The sequence below is a fragment of the Poecilia formosa genome, unplaced genomic scaffold (assembly GCF_000485575.1).
Source record: "Poecilia formosa unplaced genomic scaffold, Poecilia_formosa-5.1.2 Scaffold209, whole genome shotgun sequence".
Classification (NCBI taxonomy): Eukaryota; Metazoa; Chordata; class Actinopteri; order Cyprinodontiformes; family Poeciliidae; genus Poecilia; species Poecilia formosa.
Genome location: NW_006800148.1, coordinates 124,676 through 146,621, shown reverse-complemented (window position 1 = coordinate 146,621; position 21,946 = coordinate 124,676). Strand labels below are relative to the sequence as shown.

The 21,946-nt window shown below is 40.4% G+C and overlaps 1 protein-coding gene across 5 annotated transcripts in view; it reads right to left on the bottom strand.

The window, feature by feature from the left end:
• dgkzb (diacylglycerol kinase, zeta b) overlaps positions 1–21,946 on the bottom strand; it is a 54,760-nt gene that overhangs the window by 21,454 nt on the left and 11,360 nt on the right. For 2 of the 5 annotated variants that reach the window (XM_007567473.2, XM_007567474.2), the window contains exons 2-6: positions 1,685–1,784; positions 1,091–1,186; positions 865–942; positions 733–789; positions 581–649 (exon numbers count right to left, since the gene is read on the bottom strand). In XM_007567473.2, the coding sequence (XP_007567535.1) occupies positions 581–649; positions 733–789; positions 865–942; positions 1,091–1,186; positions 1,685–1,784 (400 nt within the window). Of the gene's footprint in view, positions 1–580; positions 650–732; positions 790–864; positions 943–1,090; positions 1,187–1,684; positions 1,785–3,192; positions 4,915–5,279; positions 5,892–9,486; positions 9,579–21,946 lie in introns of those variants that run through there. The other 3 variants (XM_016679386.1, XM_016679388.1, XM_016679387.1) reach the window with 3 other exon arrangements.

Here is a 21,946-nt window from a genome sequence, read left to right as displayed (position 1 = left end):
TTGGGTGTGAGCTCTCTGCACTTATTGTCAAACTGATGGAAAACTGTAAGTCCTGCGACAGTGAAAGAGAAAATGGGTGAAAGTGGAGAGAAATACCAACGTTTTGATTTATAAAATGTACATGTGGAGATAAAACTGTGGGGGTGAGAGTAGTTTAAATCAAACACATTTCAGAACTTCTCTTGAGGTCAGAATCTAGAGTGTGTCACATTATTACTAAGCTGAACATCCTGATGGAAAATGGGGGGGAAAAAAACTCAAACTTAAAACAATTACAAAAACAGAAACAAGTTGCTTAAAGTTTGAATGGTTGTTTCATAAGTTGATGTGGAAAATGTTAGATTTATTCCTATATTTTTAAGCTACTGCCTAAAGTCTTAGCATGGTATTCTTGTTCCTGAGACGTTCTGATGAACTTTTTGTTTTTCCAGCAACGTAAAAGAACATTCATAAACTGCTAAATGTCCCCAAACCAGTGATAATTTTAGAGGGAAAACAACTATTAGGAGAAGAACTACTGTAGGAAATTAGTAAATCTGGTTTAGAAACAGGGTAAAAACTCATCCAGTCAGAGACCAACCTTCCCACACTGCCGACACTTCCCAGTCTGCCGTCTCCTGTGGACCCAGTGATGTCGAACGACGTTGGCCTGGAGAACGAGACATTTTTCAGAGCACTATTTACCTCAACATAACAGTGAACACTTTCAGATCGTGAACATGCGCCGCTGACCTCTCGGACGGCTCGAGACACTGGTTCCCTGAACGACGGTTTGCACCTGAAGTTAATCTGGGCAGAGGACAGAAACGTTGAGCTGGGAAGGAGAGACGTCTGAGACGAGGTGCTGACCTGGAGCTCATTTACCTTCTCCAGCTGCTCCATGCACATGACGTGCACCGATATCTTACAGCCAGCACATTTCATCCGAGGTACAGACTTTTGCTGGAAAACAGATCGGGTTCACGGTGAGCCAGGGTCATTTTCCCAAACCATGCTTAGGGCCCCAGAAAGGCTTGGGCCGGCCCTGCTAGAGTCGCTCCTCTTTTCCCGCTGTCTGGGACCAGAACCAAACCAGTGGAGGTGAACTCACCAGAGACTTGGCAACGCAGAATTGTTCTCCAACGTAACAGAAGTCTCCAGAAACACTGGCTTCGAACCAGATGTGTTCCCCGTACTGGGCGTTCTCCTGCATCCCAAAATACACAAAAATGATCCAGTGGGAACCAATCCAGAGTCAAACAGAGTTTAGATCCCAAACTGATGGATGATATGGCTGAAAAATGTATCACTCTATATGGCAGGGATATCCAAAGTGTGGCCCTGGGGTCCTTTGTGGCCCTTGGAACAATTTTGGCCTCCAATGGGCACTTTCATAATTTTTTTAAACATGAAACTTTAAATTACATATTTATAATTTAATTCTAATTTATCTTGAATGGAAAGTGTTAGGCAAAAGTATTTTTCTTTTAATAGTTGTGTTTTACAAACATCCAATGACCTTTTACTCAAAAATAAGATGAAAACACATGAAAATGGGACGGAATAATTTTATGTGTCCTTTATCTATTCTGATGTTTCTGTAATGTAAACTGATGCTTTTCAAAAAGTGAAGCTAAAGTTGAGTCTGTGTTTTATTGAATACAACTCAGCTGCGTTTCATTTCTGAATGAAAACCGTGACTTACGCTCCAGTCGATGGTGCTGTTGGGCTGCTGAGAGTCCGTCTGTCCGGACGCGTTGGACTGAGTCGCAGCATTCTGCAGGCCCGACTTGGCGATGGCTTTCCTGCAAACGGCAGAAGAAGAAAAACAACGTCTGAGAAAGTTTCATTTACATTGGGCGTTAAAGCAATTTAAGATTAATTGTACTAAATGTGACCAGAACTAACGTCATTTCAGTTCCATAGAAATGTCTTAGATAAAATAAAATATATGAAGTAAATTATTGGAAACACTAATTACTACAGAAGTATTGATCACTAATTTTATTCTGTGCTTAAAAAAAAGCAGCTCAAACTCTTCTAAAAATAGTGAAATAGCCCTTTAGTACCGATTTGGACTGAGCACTGAACTTCAGTGATATTCAGAGGAGCACAAGGATGTTTACACAAAAGTGCAATTAATTAATTGACTTGGTTGAATCAATAAAAAAACATGCGTTTGGAGTCCAACCAACAACACTTGGTGGAGAGCCGTTTGACCGATATAATGTCCCATTACATGTTTGAACAAAGAATTATCAGGTTTCTAGGTTATAATTTCACACATTTTTCCCCTGACTGACTCAGAAGAAACATTTTTGTTCATACAGCTTTCAAAATGTCAAACTTTGGAGCAAAACTTTGAGCAAGATTTTATCCGTCCTTGCAGTATTTCTACATATAGAGATTATATCATCACACAGTCATCAGTCCAAGTTTTCACTCTCCTTTGTTTTCTGTAAAATAGCAACCCCAGCAGAGTTCCACCCGTTACCTAGCAACCCCAGCAGAGTTCCGCCCGTTAGCTAGCAACCCTAGCAGAGTTCCACCCGTTAGCTAGCAACCCCAGCAGAGTTCCACCCGTTACCTAGCAACCCCAGCAGAGTTCCACCCGTTAGCTAGCAACACTAGCAGAGTTCCACCCATTAGCTAGCAACCCCAGCAGAGTTCCACCCGTTACCTAGCAACCCCAGCAGAGTTCCACCCGTTAGCTAGCAACACTAGCAGAGTTCCAGCATGTTTCTTCAGCTGCTTTTACCGCTGTATGCACTGTACAATGGCTGCTGGAATAGACAAGTGTTTTGCTGTTGACGTACTGTTCAGAAACCACTTGCTGCATTCTTGTTGGTATGCAGGAGGCTCTGCTTTTGCTTTTCAAAAATGTACAGTTGTATAATTTTGCATCTGTTTGAAGATATTTTTACGTGCGAGTGTAAACGCTGAGTTTGGGGGTGGGGAGGTCGTGGCCAGGAGCAGCTTATTTAGATTTAAAGTGACAGGAGGCCCTAAAACAGTTTAAAATAGCCTATTTTGATCAGACTAAAATCTCATTATCCAAGAATGATTTTGTGAAAAGAGGTAATGAACATGTTTTGTATAGACTGATCCTAAACTGTTCAAGGAATCATAATAGATCACCTTTAAGTTCTTAGATATTTGAGTTTTCATCACACAGAGCTAAATTAGTGTGCAGACAGCAGCTGGACTACATACAGCAAGAAGGCACTCAGACTCTCCAGGCGGGAGTCGTAGCTGTGGGGCCCCAGCGGGCTAAGGGGCCCGGGGCCCCTGTAGAAGGCCGGGTGGTTGAGGTAGTAGACTGAGTTCTTGCGGCTGGGCAGCAGGTGGCCTCTTCCCGGCCAGGGGCTCCCAGCCTTGGAGACGGTGGAGATCTTCCTCCTCTTCCTCTGGCTGGAGCCGCGGTAGCAGACGAATGGGGACAGATCTCCGGCAAACACCTGGGAAGAGTTTCTGCGAAGGCAGCGAGGGGCCCGGATCAGGGGCCGCGACTGGGACAGAACATCCGGGGGCTTAATCAGCACCTGCAGGGCGGAGGTAGAGAGGGAGGAGGTGGAGGCTTCGCCCTCCTCTTCCTCCTCAGGCAGCTGCTCTGTCTCCGACAGCAGGCTGCCTTCTGATTGGCTGTTGCTGGAGTAATCGCTGCTGTCGTCATCTTGGTCCGATTGGAGGCTGCTGGAGCGGGAAAATGCCGCTCTGTTGCTGACTCCGCCTCTCACCTCCACCTGCTGTTCCCCTGCAGGAAGCCCCGCCCCCAGGCCGCCCCCTTCGCCTTCTTCGTCCTCCTCCGCCATCTGGATGAGGCTGGCCAGCAGCATGGACGGCCCCAGCAGGTGGGTGTCAATAGTCCGCAGCTTCCCCACCTTCTTCCGGCACACGGCGAACCGCGGGTTCAGGCTGGGCGTGGTGGTGCTGGAGCGCCGGCGGCCATGCTTTCTCTTTGGTGCCGGCGGCTGGACAGTGGAGCGACGGCGCTGGGTCAGGCCGGAGGATGGGAGGCCCACGCTGGAGCGGCGGCGGGCCTTACTGGTGGGGATGGCGACGCTGGGCCGGCGCTGGCGGCAGGCGGCGGCAGCAGGATCCGCCTCCAGGGACGCTTCCTTCCTTCTGAAGTGACGACGGAAAAATGTGTCCATGTTGGACGCGGAGGGGTCTCCTACGGCTGTTGGTGTAGAAAATTATGCTGAGTTACCGGAACTGATCTCAGTGAGAGGTAGGGGATGGCAATTATCGTATCGTTTATCACGATAAATGATAAGATGTCGATTTATCATTCATGATAATTAAAACCCCTAAAACTGTCTGAATTGTTGGGAGTGTTAATGTACCAGGGCTGCACCACTGGACCACTGGACCAACCTCTCCCAGCAGCTGCGTTTCCATTTCAGATGCGAGCAAAACTTTGTTGGTATTTCGTTAATGTCAAGAGAAACACAATTTCGCAATTCTGGTGTTTCCAATAAATAAAAAATGCAACTGAGATCACATGTGAATATGAAAAACATGCTGCGCCATCATCCTCTATGACTTCCTGTTGTCTTCATCATTTCCGGTTGTTGATCACATGACTTGTGATGCGAAAAAATGTTTTCCATTAAAGTTTTGCAAAATACACAAATTTCGACACGGCCGAAAAACCACTTCATCCTGGCACCAAAACTTTTCTCAAAATTGCCATTTCTATGAAGGGAATTTATTTTTGTAGTTCCAGTTAGCAGAAATGTAAGGATCAGAGGTTAAGAACGGTTGTAGACGGCATAATGGAGGAGCATTGTTGTGACAACTTGCTTAAGTCAGTGGAAGAGTAGGACCTTCTTAAAGAGACAGAGACCCATTTTCAAGGGGTCTAATTGCAACATCAAGTTTCTTTTAAATTATTAACCATCGATTAATCAGATTAAAAATGAGATTTCATTTAACCATTTTTCATGCAATATTAGAAATGCATTAAGACAAAGGTGTTTGTATCTTAAATGCAAAATGTATATAATCTTTATACAGTTTTGGCTTAATTACTGCTCTTAATGTGTTGGTTTTTTTCCACCAAAAGCCCTTTTTTGATTCTGTACACTCCTGTTAATCGATTACTAAATGAGTTGACGATTATTTCAATAATCGATTAATCACAATTAATCCGATTAATCGTTTCAGCCCTACTCGATTATGCTTTAAAATGTCACCATGTGCCTGGAAAACACGTCATGCTGCCCCTTTAAGGCTGGTTAATCCGCAGGTAAATAACCTGACATGTTTTATGCCCAGCAGGTTCACTTTAAACTCACATCTCAGCAGACTGCAGGACCAGGCAGCTTCTTTCTCCTCTTTTCTGTCTCTTTTGTTAGGAAAGTTTGTGTGGTTTGGTGAAACCCGACTGAACGCCATTTATCTGCAGAATTTCCCCTGAAATCTCAGAATTTCTTCCCGTGGAAGCAGAGGAGGTCTACTTCCTCCTGGTGGTGACAGCAGCCCTCTGACTGCTCGGTTCATTCAGGCTGAATAAAGGTCTCCTCAGGTTACAGAAGCACCTGATCCCTGTTCACCTGGAGCATGAATTATAAATCGCTCACGGGAAGTGAGGCTTTCACTCCTCAGGAGAATCAGCACGACGACAGGAAGCTGTCATCGCCGCAAACCACAACTGTAATTAAAGCCACGACAACCTGCTGCTTTCCAGGCCTCCGAACAGAAAACATCAGAAATCTGAATCGCCGCCGTCAGCGGTCTGAATGCTCAGGCTGAGGCTCGATGATCCAAACATCATTATCCATCGCTGCAAAAACAAAAACTTACCAAGTACTTTTGGTTCTAGTTTCTCATGCAAATGTCTCGAAAAAACAAAACAAAACTAACTTTCAAGTAACTTTTCAACAAGATACAGAAGCTTGTTTTCAGTAAATAATACCTTACTATTGATTTTTAAATAAAGTACTAGTTCCACTGGCAGATTATTTTTCAAAATGTCATAAGTGAAATAATCTGCCAGTGGAGCTAGTACATTTTATCAATATTAAAATGTACTAGCTCCTGTGTCTTTCAAAGAATGTTACAGGAGCTTTTTTTTTTTTGGTATTTCCTGTATTTCAAGTTAATGCACTTGAAATAAGAGAAAACTAAGATTTTTTTATTAGAAACAAAACCAAAATACTTGGTAAAAATTAGTGTTTTTGCAGTGCAGCAAGAAACTGTGAGCCTCTGTAAAGAAGTCAAAACCTCGAGAATCAAACTAATTTGTCAGAAAATACACAGAAATGGTGAAAAATGGTTAATAGAAGAAAAAACTACAAAGAGAGACAGAAAAAGTCCATAAAAAACAGCAAAATGCCCAAAGAACCCAAAAGAACCAACCCAGGAAGAAGCTAAACAAGCTCCAAAACAATGCAAAAAGATGCATCATGAAAAACTGACACAAAGCAACAAAACAAGCAGAATTAAAGACAACAACAACCCAAAGAAGTATAAATTGGAAAAAACAAAAAGATGTTAAACAAACTAAAATCAAGTTAAAGGAAACAAAATAATCTGAATGGATTATCTTTAAGAGGACAGAACAAACAAAACGAGCTAAACGTCCAAACAGACGAGTCAACAGAAACATGCAAGGAACCTGGACAACTTGGTCGCTACTTCCTGTTCTGCCAGCCTCACTCCACCTTTAGAGAGAGTCACTAGTATCACCAGTGTTCCCAGTATTCCCAGTGTGTCTGCAGCAGCGGTTGTGATCCCTGATTCCTGCTGTGTTTCCTCGACTGTCGGCTCAAACGGATTATCAGGAAGACGTTACGTGAGCGTCTGCCAGCAGATTATCAGGGACAGCAGCTATTTATAGACCCTCATCTTCGTCACCGTCACTCTCCAGCCTCACCTGCTACCCGTCTCACCAGTTGCGTGTCTCACCAGTTGCGTGTCTCACCTGCTGCGTGTCTCACCTGCTGCGTGTCTCACCTGCTGCGTGTCTCACCTGCTCTCTAACTCGTTATCTGTCTCACCTGGTAACTATCTAAACCTGTCACCCATCTCACCTGTTCAAACCATTACCTGTCTTACCTGGCCCCTGTCTCACCTGTAACCTATCTCATATGATAATCATCTAAACTGTCATCTGTTCATCTTGTTAACTTCCTCACCTGGTAACTGTCTCACACTTTACCTATTTCACCAGTCGCATGTCTCACCCGGCAGCTATCTAAACCTTTCACATGGCTTTCTTGTCACCTGTTCCAACCAATAACAGTCTTGAATGGTACCCATCTCACCTGACACATAGCTTATTTCTCACCTGTTGCAACAATTACCCATCTCACCTGGTAACTTTCTTACCTGGTAATTGTATCATTTGGTAATTAAACCGTCACCTGTCTCACCTGTTATGCTTGTTAGCTTCCTCACCTGGGAACTGTCTCACACCTTACCTATTTCACTAATCACACGTTTCACCTGGTAGCTTCACCTGGCTTAATTCTCACCTCTTCCAACAATTACCCATCTCACCAGTAGACTGGGTTTGATTCGAGTCCAGAATCGCAACATTTGTTACATTTTCAGGTGGTGGGGTTCACTTTCCCATTGTACTGTGTCAAATGATCCAAACTTATTTGCAAAGTTGTTTCCCTTCTTGCCTGTGGGGGCGCTGCGCCAAGAACCACTGAAGGAAACCAGATGAAAACCTCAAAAGAAAACACTTAGCGCAAGTTCCTTCTTCACAAGATGTAAACATAAAATGGAGTAGCGTCAGATTTTAGCAGTTGAAGGATTTCTCTTTTGTCTTTGATACAAAAATACCATAAGCCATTTTTCCCACTAGCGCTAGTTAGCATGTCTGTTTAGGTTGTATTTACCCAGAATGCTCTGCGTTACAGTCCACCTCCTGCTTTTGGAGCAGTCTTTGGTCCGCTTGGTGTTCATATATTTCAATTGCATAGAAGTTAAGTTTTGGTTCACTTCTACCAAACCAAAGTTGAGGTTTTTAGGCTTTAACACCTTCCAAATGTTGTATTTTAACGCTGGGAGTCGCTACATTTTTAAAACCACAATCCACAATCAGTTTCTGATTAAATTTGGTATTTGGATTCATGGCTAAAACCCAAATATGGTCACAAAGAGAGGAAGTGGGTGGGGCTTATGAGGGAAAAAAATGCCATTTTCAGAAGTTTCTAAAAGCGATTGATGCTACTAACTGGTTATGATAATTTGTATGAAGAAAAATCTTTGCTACAAAAAGAAAACCAAGCAAATCTATGAATACTTTCACAATAATATGCCTCAAATTGTGTTTATATTTATGATTCCCAGCTTCATTTTTACATATTTGACACACACAGTTTATCATTTTGCATTGCTGCTGCTGCTGTGTAAAATATAATTCAATGCTAAGATTAATAATCTGTAGTGCGATGAAATATAAAGCCCTGAATTCTGCGTCACATGTGGGAGATTTTTTCTGCACGAGGCAGAGCTTGTTTTCATACATTTGCATGTTTCACAACGTCTCTCTTGTTTTCTGCTCTGTGTTAGAAAGCTGGGACGCTCTGCTTTGGCTCGGCGTTTTTCCAGGCGTCTGGATCGTTATCTGCAGCAGCATGAAACCAAACAGTTTTATCAAACAGTAAACTAAACGCCGGCTGCTTTTAATTATAAAACCATTGTTGCCACGGCAGCTGATGAAGCTGCTGACGTCTGATGATGAAGATGTAACAAGTGAATGCACTTTATAAAATATATTTTATATTAAAAGACATAATTAAATTATTATATTTTTGACTTTTACTGTTTTATAGAACATATATTTAAGTTTTGGATTTTTTTATCTTAATTTTTGTATTAAAATAACTAAGAATCATCTCTTTCTGCAAAGTTTGTGAACACAAAAAATTAGGTTTTGGTTCCATCTTGCTCTCAATGAAGATATCAAGTTAAACCAGCAGGAACTGTTGCTAAATTCAACAAGTTTCCACTTTATTCTCAATAAATACATTTTAAATATAAATGTATAAGAAGAGAAGCAAATTAAAACCTTAAAAATAATTCAACATTTAATTTGTTTTTACCATTTGTTTCCTTAGGAAGGACTTTCAGCTCTGTGTTGCTAAATTGACTTCTGATTTTTTTCTTGTTTCTAAAACAAGTTTCCTACAAAACCCAGAAATTTTTTTTTTTTAAAACATGAGACAAGATCTGAAAATCAAACTTTCTAATTTTAAGCAAATGTTTTGTGTCCCGATTCATTAAAATTAAAAACAGCAACGTTAAATGAGCAGCGGCGACAGTTTTAAAGGTTTGATTGCATCGGAAATGTTTTTTGGCAGCAAACGGGAGGATGAGAAGAGGAAATCTGAGCCTAATCTGAGAGCAATCTGTCTCATTAAGTCTGAGATCGATCTGCCAAGAGGCAGAAACACCGGCAGAGATGGTTCAGTGGTTTTAAAATAAATCAAAACACCAAACAACAACAGAATAAAAGGAAAGCGGCGGATCTTCGCAGCTGAATACAACCTGACAGGCGGCGGAGAGACGCTGGGTCCTGCGCAGATGGAGAGCAGAGGCAGCGCTGCGTGAACGCACAAGGTTTAAATAAACTCTGCGGGCTGAAAACTGCAGCTTCACCTCAGCTTCCCTGCGCTGAGCTGAGCCGCTGATCCAGGACCAGCTCCCTGCTTCACACGTAAATAACCCAAACTCATCCCGATTTAGCTTCCTGGCAGAGGAGAGCAGAGCTGATCCAGGATCAGGTTTGTGTTTGTACCCAGAGCGGTAAGCAATTCACCAACAACTGATCCAGGACCAGTTAACGCGTGTTCCGCTTAATAGAAATGATCTAAATTAGGCCCAATTAAGATCATGAATGTTCCCAAAGGTCCGTTTGATTCAAAATAAGTTGATAAAAACCCATTAACTGCAAAAATATTAAGCTGTCAGGACCTTCAATCTAAAGGTGACCTATTTTGCTTCCTTGAACAGATTAGGACAGGTTTGTGGTGGTACAAAATATGTCGATTACATTTTTTTGCATAAAATCATTCTGAGATCATCAGATTTTAGTCTGATCAGTTCTGCCCACTTTGAGCTGTTTTAGGGCGTCTTGTCTCTTTAAATCTAAATAAGCTGCTGCTGGCCATGCCCCCCAATTCAACATTTACATTTGCACATGAAAATGTCTGCAAACAGATGTGCAATTATACAACCATACACCTTTGAAAAGCAGAAGTGGAGCCTCCTGCACAACCAAGAAGAATGCAGCAAGTGGTTTCTGGATGGTAAGTCAACACAACACTTGCAGTAAAACTAGCTGAACAGACGTGCTGGAGTTCAGCTTGGGTTGCTAAGCAACGGATGGAACTTTGTTGGGGTTGCTAGGTAACAGCGCAGTCCCTGCCGATTTGCTATGTTTTATTGGTTTCATTTTCCAGAACCCAAAACACATCAACTTATTGCCAACAAAAACGCTAGATGTTTTTTTTTTTTTTGTGTGTGTGCTTGGGCTGTTTTTAGAACCAGTAGAAACTCAAATATATAAACATGGAAAACATGAATTTTCGATAAATATTCAACATCTTTTCACATTGATCAGTCCCTCCAGGATTTTGCGATTGTTTTTGTGATTTTTTTTGGAATCAAAATCACAGATTTTGTGGTGCTAATTCAGTGGTTTAAGTAATTTTACAATATTAGAACTAATGACAGTAAATGCAACTTTTTGATCGATCATGGAATATATCCTGACATCAAGTAATACTAAGGCAACAATGCAGTAGAAGTAAGAAATATTGCCACCTACAGGTGGGAGTTAGCATCACTTTAAACTCAATGTTTTGATCATTTGTGAGGAGAAATAGTAATAAATGCACAGACAGAAAAAATGCAGGGATCTCTTGATTTTCTGTGAATTTCTCAGCGGCTGATCCGGGACCAGCTGATCTGCAGCTGCTTTTTATAAATCGCTCTTCAGCAGAGATGAATGGAGCCGCCGGCCGCTCCAGTGACTCCTCATTAACACTTCAAGGCCAAAGCGCGCTGCTGCATTATGGATCCAATTAGAGAGAAAAATGACAGGAAGCGAGGCTGCATGTTAATCTGTCCAAACACGGCGTCTGACTCACGGCTCGTCTTCCTGCAGACAGAACGGGCTGATCGCGGGTTAATTAGACACTCTGATTCTGATTCTGCTTAAAGATCAGCTGCTCTGATGGGTTTAAGGCGGAAAACAACACACTGAATTCAGGATGCTGTGAAAACAGAGCTGCGCGATCAGACGATCATATTGATTATAGATTTATTATTTTTTTCCACCAATTCACTCCTTGGGTTTCAATAGTTAAAAGTGAGCCGCCATCTTGTTTTACAGCTTCTATTTATTTGGACTTGAATGCAGGTGAACTCTACGGCAGAAAGGTTGGGCTGCGATTTTACTTGGCCTTCACAAAGTTCGGTTCTGAGCCGCCATTTGTTTTCCCTGCTGCTGATTAGCTGAAACTCCAGAAGCGGAAATACAACAGACTGCAGTTTCTGCTCCTAGTGCTTTGACTATTCCACTGTGTTGATGCATTTTAAGGTAAATCTGGTGTTTGAACTAATAAAATACATTTATTTTTTGAGGGTTTTTCAATTCTTCTTGGACTTCAGCCTCTATGATCCCTAAAACAGCAGGAACTAGTTTGTTTTTTCTTTAAAAAAGCAGGAACAAGTTTTTAAAGAGAGGTTACTATGTACTTTCCAGCTATATTCTGCCATTTTATTGCACAATGTATATATTAAACATAACTTGCAAGAAGTTCAACTTCTCAAATCAATGCCATGAAATTGGGCCTCTGTCTCTTTAAGAAGCTCCTTGATTTCCTTTTAACAACATTTTTACTAGCATTGCACTGAGAAGTTGTTCCTATAATAAGCTCAGCGGATAAACGGTTCCACCAGGTGTTTGCCAATTGCTGCTGGCTAGTCTGTAGGAGAAAAAACTCAAAGATTCCTCAAACATGTATGAAAGAATGAAAGTAACACTCCAGGTATGTTTTTAATGAGGGAGTAACATTAGAAACATGAGTAAAGCTCAAAAAAGTCGGTTAAACCTGAAGGTGCTTCCACATAAGAGAATAAAAATATTTAACATTGTGATTGTAAAAATATTATGTGTATTTTGCGCTTATTCTGGCTAGTATTTTTCTTTTTTAATGCTTTTTAAGCAGTTTAACTCCCACTTTCTGCAGTAGATATAAACCAAGGTCTGAACCTGTGATTCGTTCAGTTAAAGCCTCAACATAAACAAACCATTTTATGCTCATTTGTGTGGGTTTTGTTTAAGACATAATCTTATTTTTTTTGGTTTAGTTTCTTTGTTTTGCAGTTGGGAGCTTCCAGATGTTTGTCTGCAGCTCTGCCCTGCTTAACCGATGATAAAAACCTTCAGTTTTTGCATCCTGACCATAAAACAGCGAGCTCTGCTTCATCCGCAGGCAGCAGGAATCCATTTGAGACTCTCTTCTCACTGCTATGTTTCAATTAGAGGACAGATTTGAAACCTGGAAGAGGCTTAAAAGATCAGCAGCTCCCATTGGGTCGCCTCCTTCTGCTGCCTGGACAGATTAGCGTCAGCTGCTAACAGGAAGGTGTGACTCTCAGATCCTTTCCTGCACGACGCTTCACTGGGAAAAATGGGAATTTATTTCTTATAAGACGAATGAAAAACGACACTTAAGGAACCAGGATTGGAGAGAAGCTGACTTTAAACATTTTCAATGTTAAAAATATGCAGAAAGTCTGAAACAAGCTGGTATTTTCTCAAACAACTTCTTCAAAGTTCAGTTCACAGAAATTAAATCACACGATTACTTAAACCGAGCTCAATAATTTCCATTTGTGTGATTTATTGTTTTTCGCTTCTTCTACTAAAATCTGGATGATAAAAGTCTTCAGTCTGGTGCTTTGGTCTCAACTAATCCTTATTTTGAAGGATAATTTTATTTACAGACACTTAAAGTTTCATTTTATTTATTGTTTGTTTATTTTTGATATTTAAAAAGCTTTCCAGTTCCAGTGTTAAATACATAATTTAAAATTTATTGATCTTTGAGAATATTTTCCTGCGTTATTATTGTGCTATTATCATATCTCAAAACAATATTATCGTTTATCGAGATAATTCCTCTGACGATTTATTGTCCAGCAAAATTTGTTATCATGACAGACGTAGTTCAGCTTAAAATGTTTGAAACATCAACATTCACAAAACATTCATTCCTCATGACGCCACATGTTTTTGCTAAAGCTCACCAGTCCTTCCTGTAGTAAAACACCCCCACATCATGATGCTGCCACTCCCGTACTTCACAGTAGGGATGGTGTTTTCTAGAACCAAACTCCAAGAAGCAGCATCCAGTTTTCATTTTCCTCTAATCTGGAACAAACTTCCAGAAAACAGCAAAGCAGCCAAAACACTCAGTTCTAAAATTTGTTCTTATTTGTTTAGAATTTTCTTTGACTGTTCCATTTATCCAATTAACTGAAAAATTATTAATTTTAGTCTGTAGTCAAGTTGCACGGTGGTGCAGTTGGTAGAGCCATTGCCTTGCAACAAGAAGGTTCTGGGTTTGATTCCCGGCCCCGGGGTTTCTCTGCATGGTGACCCCGCCTCTCGCCTGGAACGTTAGCTGGAGAGGCACCAGCAACCCTCCCGAAAATGGATGGATGAATAAAAATAAGTTTTAAGAATCCAGGCAGCTCTGATCCAGACTTTTAAGATGATGAAACCCTTTTCCTCACTATGAACCTCATCAGTATCCGGTTCCTCTTCATGCGGCTGCATCCAGTTGCAGGGAAACTGATCCCAGATCAGGTGAGAGTGATGGATCGGCTTTCTGATCCAGTCAGACGGGAGACAAACAACTGAGGAGTCAGTTCAGATCCACAGCTTTATGGGTTTAATAAAAACAGAACCGGCCTTCTCCTTCCTGCTTCACGGGTTTGTTTTCCAGTTTTTGTCCCTGTGCTGCCATCTAGTGGTCAAACGCGTTACAGCCCATCAGCTCAGAGCGTGGAGGTGTTCCTGGTTCCTTTCCATCCTCTCCTCTCCTCCCCGGAGTCTCGGCCTCCCCTCCGAACCTGGCTATTTTTAGAAACAGGGCAGCGAATGACAAAGATAGTCCAGGAAGTGGGTCTGTGTAATCCCTGGGTTCTGATGGCCTCACACACGCTGTAACGGGGTCAGAGGTCGTTCTGCGGGTCCGTCCTGCTCCGAAGGACCTCATCTGCAGAGACGGTTCTGACTCTTATCTCAAAGAGGCGCGTTGCTGCAGTGACCCAGTTCCTCTTATAGCCGAGAAAACCACCAACACACACACACACTTATATTTCTGACCGTATTAGGAAATTACAGTAACTTCCATTTGCTTTTGTAACCCTCTTTGCTCTTCACCATGACTGACACTTAGCCTTAAAAAGGAAGGAAGGAAAGATAAGAGACAGAAGAAAGATAGGAAGGTAGGACAGAAAAAGGACAGAAATAAAAAGGAAGACAGTAAAAGAAAGATAAAGGAAAAGAGAGAAAGACAAAAACAGAGGAAGAAAAACAATAAGAAAGAAAGACAGAAAGAGAAAGAAAAATACAGAGAAATAAAGTAAAAAAGAAATGGAGAAAGAGAGAGAAAAAATGACACAAAGACTGAAAAAGAGAGAGAATCTGAATCTGAGTCAAATTTATCTGTGAATCTGTTCAGGTTGGAATTTTGATCAGATTCTGCAGTCAGTTCATAGTCAGAAATCTGTACAAGAATCTGTTCAATGTCCTAATTTTCATAAATCAATTCAGAATCTGGACTCTGCTTAGGAAACTGTTGAAAGTTGGGAAATGACAACAAATAAGGAATCCAACATAATCTGTTCAGTCTTAGAATCCATCAGTAATTAGGAATCTGTTCAAATTTAGAATCTGTTTCTTAATTTGCTGTTTGTCATATTTTTCCTTCTGTTGACAAAATTTCACTTTAGAAGACAAAGTCTGGAGATATGAGCCTCCTGGTTGTGATCAGAACCAGATGAGAACTTGAGGTCTGTTTCAGCCTGAACTCATAACTTCACACATGACCATCTGCAGACCACTAACCCGTGAGCTCAGACACTTCCTCGTGTGTCAACACGGCATTTAGCAAACATCTGCCACACAAAACCTCTAAAACAAGTCGGACCCGACCCGAAAGCAAAAGTGTCGAGTTTCTGCAGCGAGACGCCGGCGTGCGGCACGAGCCCTGCTGACCTCCAGGTCGCAGAGTTTCTGTTTGAGGTCCAAGAACTGGTTCAAAGTCTGAATGGTGGGAGGAAACAAGGCGGCGGCGCTTTTATTAACCTCCAGCTTCTGCAAATATTTACCTCAGACACACAGTCACACGGCATGTGAGCCGCGCGGCCAGGAAAATCTCTCAGGGTTCATTTCCACTCAAAATGCAGAGAAAACGTTACATATTTCAGATTCCTCATGAGTTTGTGATCACCTCTGGCTGGTTGTGTTTTCCGTTCCCTTCGTTAACGAGCTCTGTAACGTTTCCAAATGCAGCTGCACGGAAACACGGCTGTTGTGTATTTATAAGAGTGAGCTGCTTTTCATTAAAAACACCAGGGGAGCGCAGATGGTTTGTCAGATCTGGATACAAAACGGACAGAAAAATTACTAAAAATCCTGAAAGTTTGTGTTAAATTACTATTAAAGCTGCAATATCTGACATTTCACCAGAGTGAAAAATATTTGTCGAAACTGTCATCATGTCATGACAGTATGATATGAGATGGATTATGTGTAAAGAAAAAATATTAGCCCTCCCCGTGCTAACTTTAAACAACCAATCAGAGGCAGGGGGCGGGTCTTAGCGCTGTCAATCATTTACTTCTCCCTGTCGTGAATGATAAAACTGGTTAGCATCGTTACCAAAGACAGTGGATAAACAGCTTTCTCCCCCATTAGCACATTTAGCAGCATATAAACACGGTTGATTGACCACGCTAAGACCCTCCTCCTGCCTCTGATTGGTCATTTTTGGTGCATTTCTTCAGATGGCAGTCGTAGCTCAGGGAAGATGTGGAGCAGATTGATTTTTCAACAGATTATCTGTCTCATAGTTAGGACTGTCACAGTAACAAACTTTGCTGGATGAAAAATTGTCCCAGAACTTTTCAACAATAATATTGTTGTTTTGAGACCATTTTCAAGTAATATAGTGGTCATGGCATAATGACGCGAGAACACATTCTGAACGATCAATAAACTTTAAATTCTAATGAATATTTAACCCTGGAACTGGAAGATATTTCTAATATCCAAAATAAATAAACAAAAACAACAGAAACAACAAATAAAATTAATTACAAAATCAAAAAACGGTTAATTGAGACTAAAGCACCGGACTGAAGACTTTGATCATACACTTTTTTGGTAGAAAAAAAACAATAAATCATGCAAATAGAAATTATTGAGCTCGTTTTAATTTATCATGTAATTAATTGATTTATTGTTTATTACGACAGGTCTAACAACATAGCTTCTCCCCGTCATGAATGCTAAGGCTAGTTAGCATGGCCACTGATGATGGCAGATAAATGGTTTTCCTGTATCTGTAAGTTGTTTATCCGCCTTTAGCACGATTAGCAGCTCATTCACAATCTTAACTGATGCCTTTAAATCTAAACTAGGGCCTGGAAATCATTTCCAGGACGGAAGAAAATCTCAGTCCCAGTCACACCCATCATGTCACCTGTCACACAAAGTCCAACAAATTGTTTGTTTCCTGAAAGCAGAGCTTTCATGTTGCCTTATATAAACAGACAAACCTGTAAGACAAAACTCAGGGCATAAAAAAAGACACCAGGCAGGTCTGTTTTATTTTTCCCTCTGGCCCCGCCCCAAGCTGTGATGTCACAGCAGGTGTTTTCCATCAGGTGTGAGAGGTCAAAGCCCTGCAGTAGTATGAGAGAAGCCGATGGCGGGGATTCGGTTTCAGGCTGCAACAGAATCAGAGCTCAGAGAGCGAAACCCGACCCGCCTGTGGATCAGAGTTCATCTCTGAGGAAACATAGAAACACTCAAACATTCACACAAAGCACACCTGAAACGATTAATCAGGTTAATCGTGATAAATAAATTAAAATCAACTAATTTAATAATTGATTAATTGTTAACTGGAGTACAAAGACTCAAAAAAGGTCAGTTTGTTCAAAAAACAACAAATTTAGAGCAGTAATTACGACAAAACTGTACAAAATAAATACACATACAGTCAATGTAAAAACCACTGACATTTAGAACAGAAGTAATTATTTATTACAGTTCAGCTGTATCTGGTTGTAAATATATTTAAAAAATAAAAATTGTGTCTCAGTCTCACGATGAAAACTATGATGGAACAACAACTGAGAAAAGAGAGAAAACTGTCATTCAGACTTAGAGTCAAGCTGCCTTCTACCTTTCTGTTATTTTAGGACGATTTACAGACATTCACAGTCATTTTTTCAGCTGATTGTGGTCAATAAATAAGTTGGGATATAAACGACCGAACAGCCTGGGGGAAAATGATGGAAATATTCAAGTCTAAATCAGGGACATCTATAATCGCTGAGACTGACTCACATCTAAATCAGGCCAACAAACTGACTTCTTAACTTAGGTTTCAATGAAGAATTAATTTTTATTTTCTTCAGAAATATGACAGAACCTTTAAAACAAACCAACACAGGCCAGACTACAAATCTTATTAGTTGTGAAGCAGCTTTTCTGATGTCAGTAGCTACGTTTCTCCTACAATCAGCTGTTTCCCAGCTTTTAGAAATGTTATTTGGTCACATTACAGCAGAACGTGACATAAAAACAAAGGATGCATTCTCACCAGCCCAGTTTGGTCCACTTTAATCGAACTCCAGTTCATCTGTGTAGAAAGTCTGGTTCGTTTTTGGAGGAGTGAATGTGCAAATTGAACCAAAACAATGAACTCTTGTCCGTTGAAAGATCTAAAAATGGTTTGTTTGAAGTAAATATGTAAATGCAAGCAGACCGTAGACCGTTCCATAAGCAGGAAGTGAACTATATCAAAGGGCATTCTGGGTAAATATAACAACAACAACAAAAAAAAAAAGTTGCTAGTCGAGCGCTTGCGGGAGACATTTTCCAAAGACAAAAGAGAAATCCTACAACTGCTAAAATCTGACGCTATGGGATTTTTGTTTACATTTCGCAAAGAAGGAAGTCTTCTTTTCATGTAATTTCCTTCGGTGGTTTTTGATGCAGCGCCCCCACAGGTGAGGAGGGTAAAAGTCTCTTAAAGGGTTTGGATTAGGGGTGCACCAGTTTATCTGCGCCAATTTCCTTAATTTTGGGAGATCGGTGATTGGCCAATATTTATATGAAAGCCGACCTTATCCACTGATCTTATCTAAAAATCAGCCACTGTCCTGTTTTGTGAGAGGTTGGACTGACAGACCGGCCCACCAGGTGATGCCTATATGTTTGGAGTTAGCAACATTTCAGACAAAAAATAATTGGCATTTACCAAAACTGGAATTGGAAGGTCAGGCTTTTTAAAGATTGGTAATCGGCAATCGGTAAAAAAAAAAAAAAAAACTGCAATCGGTGCAGCTTTAGTTTGGATCATTTGACACAAACTAGTGTGAAAGTGAATCGCAGAAACTGAAAATATAACAAATATTTCAATCTTTGTCCCCAATTGAACTGAGTCTACTGGAGTAGAAAACACCCAAAGTGTCACGTTAATCCCCGATTAAATCCAGATTGATGTTCCTGCTCAACCTGTTCAGGTTCAGAGGAAAGTCTGTTTGTACCATAAACACCATAAATCTACCGAAAACCACAACAAGAACGCCTGTTCTCTGAGCTAAACTGACATTTACAGCCTGTTTGCAGGCAAACAAGCAGCTTCAATCAAAAGGGCAGAAACGTCTCGCCAAATTGAGGAACCTGACCGCTTCTTTCCTCTTCAGACAAGAACTTCAATCTCACGCAACACAAAGTTGCAAAACGTCTCAAAGTGTAGCTGAGATCTAAAAACTCAGCAGCAGACTGTGGTCAGGTGGAAACGCCTCAGAGTTTTCATCTGCGATCAGAGGAAGACAGACACAACCTCGACCTGACAGAGCCCAGCTCCTGCCGAGATCCTTCAGGATCACAGCGAGTGAAGAAGAGCTGCACTTCCTCCGACTGTCGGCTCTCATCAGCCACTCCACCCACGCTCCAAAACAGAACAAATACTGACCAGGACAACTTCACAGAAGTAAAAAAATAAACTATTTCATTAGAATTGTTTTTTAAGCAAGAGAAGTTGTTTTCTAAATGATATCCCAGAGAAATGGGAGGAAAAAAGAAATCAGAAAAAAGATCAGCTTCAGGGCTGAACAAAGCTCTGACGGCGGCAGTGTGAACAGAAACCAGCCGTCTGGACGGCTGAGTGCTCGTCTGTGGAACAGGTGATGACAGAACAGGTGAGATGTGTTCACAACGCAGCATTTTGAAACCCAACTTATTCATTAAAACTGAAAGTAAGCAGCTCAGATGATTACTGATAAACACTCCGACAACAGATTTAAGATGCACCGACGTGAACGAGTTTGACTGCCGGTGATTCAAAAGTGAGGAATGAAGGAGAGCAGATGAGAGAGAAGAAGCCTCTGTAGTTACAAACATTAGATTTATTTTGAGTTTAACAAAATAAACTCAAAAATAAGCAAATAAATCTGAGTGTCATCAGCGTAAAGCATGATCAGAAAAATAATCAATCACACGAAGAATCTAAAAAATGGGAGGTAATATTTTACTATTAAATGTCAAAACTATGACCAGCTGGATATCACGGTTCAATAGGATTTAATTTCACAGTTTACTAAAGAGTTAGTTTTTAAAAAAATGTTAATAAATGTACGTCTGGAGTGAAGGCAAAACAGAGCGAGGGAAAAGAAGAACACGAGTGGTTTTGAGTTGTTCTTCACCTGATTTTCAACGTTATTTTCCCGTCTTTGCTTTGGCGCGCAGCAGATGCTGCGATTCCTGAAAGTTTAATAAACGATAAAAACTGGACTAATTACTTTGTTACGTTCAGTTGATTGTGATCGATATATAAGTGAGGGAATAAATAGACTGGGGATAAATGATGGGAAGATGGAAATATTCAAATCTAAATTAGAAACTGACTTGCATCAAATGGACTCCGAAAAATCACATCTTTAATCTTTAGCTCAGGTTTCAATTGAGAATAAATTTTTATTTTCTCCAGAAATATGACAGAACCTTTAAATGAACCAACACAGATCAGATTTTTCATTGCATTAGATGTGAAGCAGCTTTTCTGATGTCAGTAGCTACATTTCCCCTACAGCCAGCTAGAAAATGTTTAGAAATGTTTAAATATTTTTAATAGGTTAGTATATATCATAAAGTATGCTTTATGATATATTTAACAAACTACATTTCATACAGCGGCAATTACTGGTATGTAAAATTAAATTAATTGTCTAATATAAAAAACTTGACATACAAAAACAACATCTCGACATTTCTGTCGAGATGTTGCATCTCGACAGAAACGAAACTCTTTGTAATACTGATACTCAATGTGAAGCAGATGTCATCAGCAAAAGGTCTAAAAATCAACCCGTCAATCAATCAAGTTTATCTGTGTAGCACATTTCAGCAACAAGGCAGTTCAAAGTGCTTTACATCATAAGAACACAAAAATACAAAGTTATGTTGTCCTCTGTTAGAGGTTTGACTCATAGACCGGCCCACCTGGACATGTTAACCCAGCTGGGCTTCATTTCTTTATTTGGCAACAGAAAAAAGAAATAATAATAAAATCAGTATCAGCTAAAACTGTAACCGGTAATCTGTGATTTAGTTCATAGATCAACAGAGAATACAAATTTTACACACATCAAAGTATCAGCAGATTTCTCAGCTTTGTGTTATTTGTGATAGAAACTGAATAAGAAATAAACATTTTAGTGATATATTCATGCTCATCCTGGATTTGCATGGTTTGGTGGATATAAATCAATATTTATGGTGCCTGAAAGTGAACAGAACTAACTATGGCGGCTAATAGGCGCCGTCCAAACAGCTGGACTTGTTTACAGGTCAGAAGTGTCCAAATGTTTTGCCACTTGGGCCAAAATGATCAAGTCAGAGGTATTTCTGGGCCAAAAAAAGTAAAATAAATAAATAAATAATAGAAAGACTAAAATAAAATTAAGCAGTGAGATTTTTTTCATAGAAAAGTTATGTTATTTTCATCGTAGATCCAAAACTTTCAAATAATTTTACACATTTTCTGTATTAAAAGAAATTTCATCTAGTTTTCACCTGATTCTTTTCAGTTTCATTGAACAAATTTATTTACAAGAAAAAAAATTGAGTCACTTTCTTTGAAAACAGTTGCCATAATTAGCCAAGTTTATTATTATTACTTATTATAGAAGCCTGGTTATAAAAAGACAAATACTTTGTGTTGTACGTAACATTTTCTATTTACCCTGATTACGAATAAAAATTTGGCCAAATTTTTATTCCTCTTGAATTGAAGTTCAGGGCCACAATAAAATCCCCCAAAGCCCAGAAATGGCCCCCGCGCCGCGGACACCAGGTGCCAGGTGTTCATTAACAGATCGATAAAACCTTGAAGGACCCGAGGGATCGGAGCCTATAACTGATAGTGTTTAAAGAGAAGTGGCCGCGAACACAGCCCTGAGGTACAGCACAGGTCAGAGTGACTGACTGAAAACGACAGCCGCTGATGCTACAACAGAAACTGATCTGCAGATCAGCTGAGTTGATAAAAACCCTCAAATACCAACAAACCGATAGACAAAAGAGATAAGAAAGTAGAAAATGTCAGTTGAGATCAAACAAGCCAACTTGTATGCAAAACGAAGAAACGTTGGTCGAGAATTACTGCACAAAGTCAGCGAAAGGCATGCA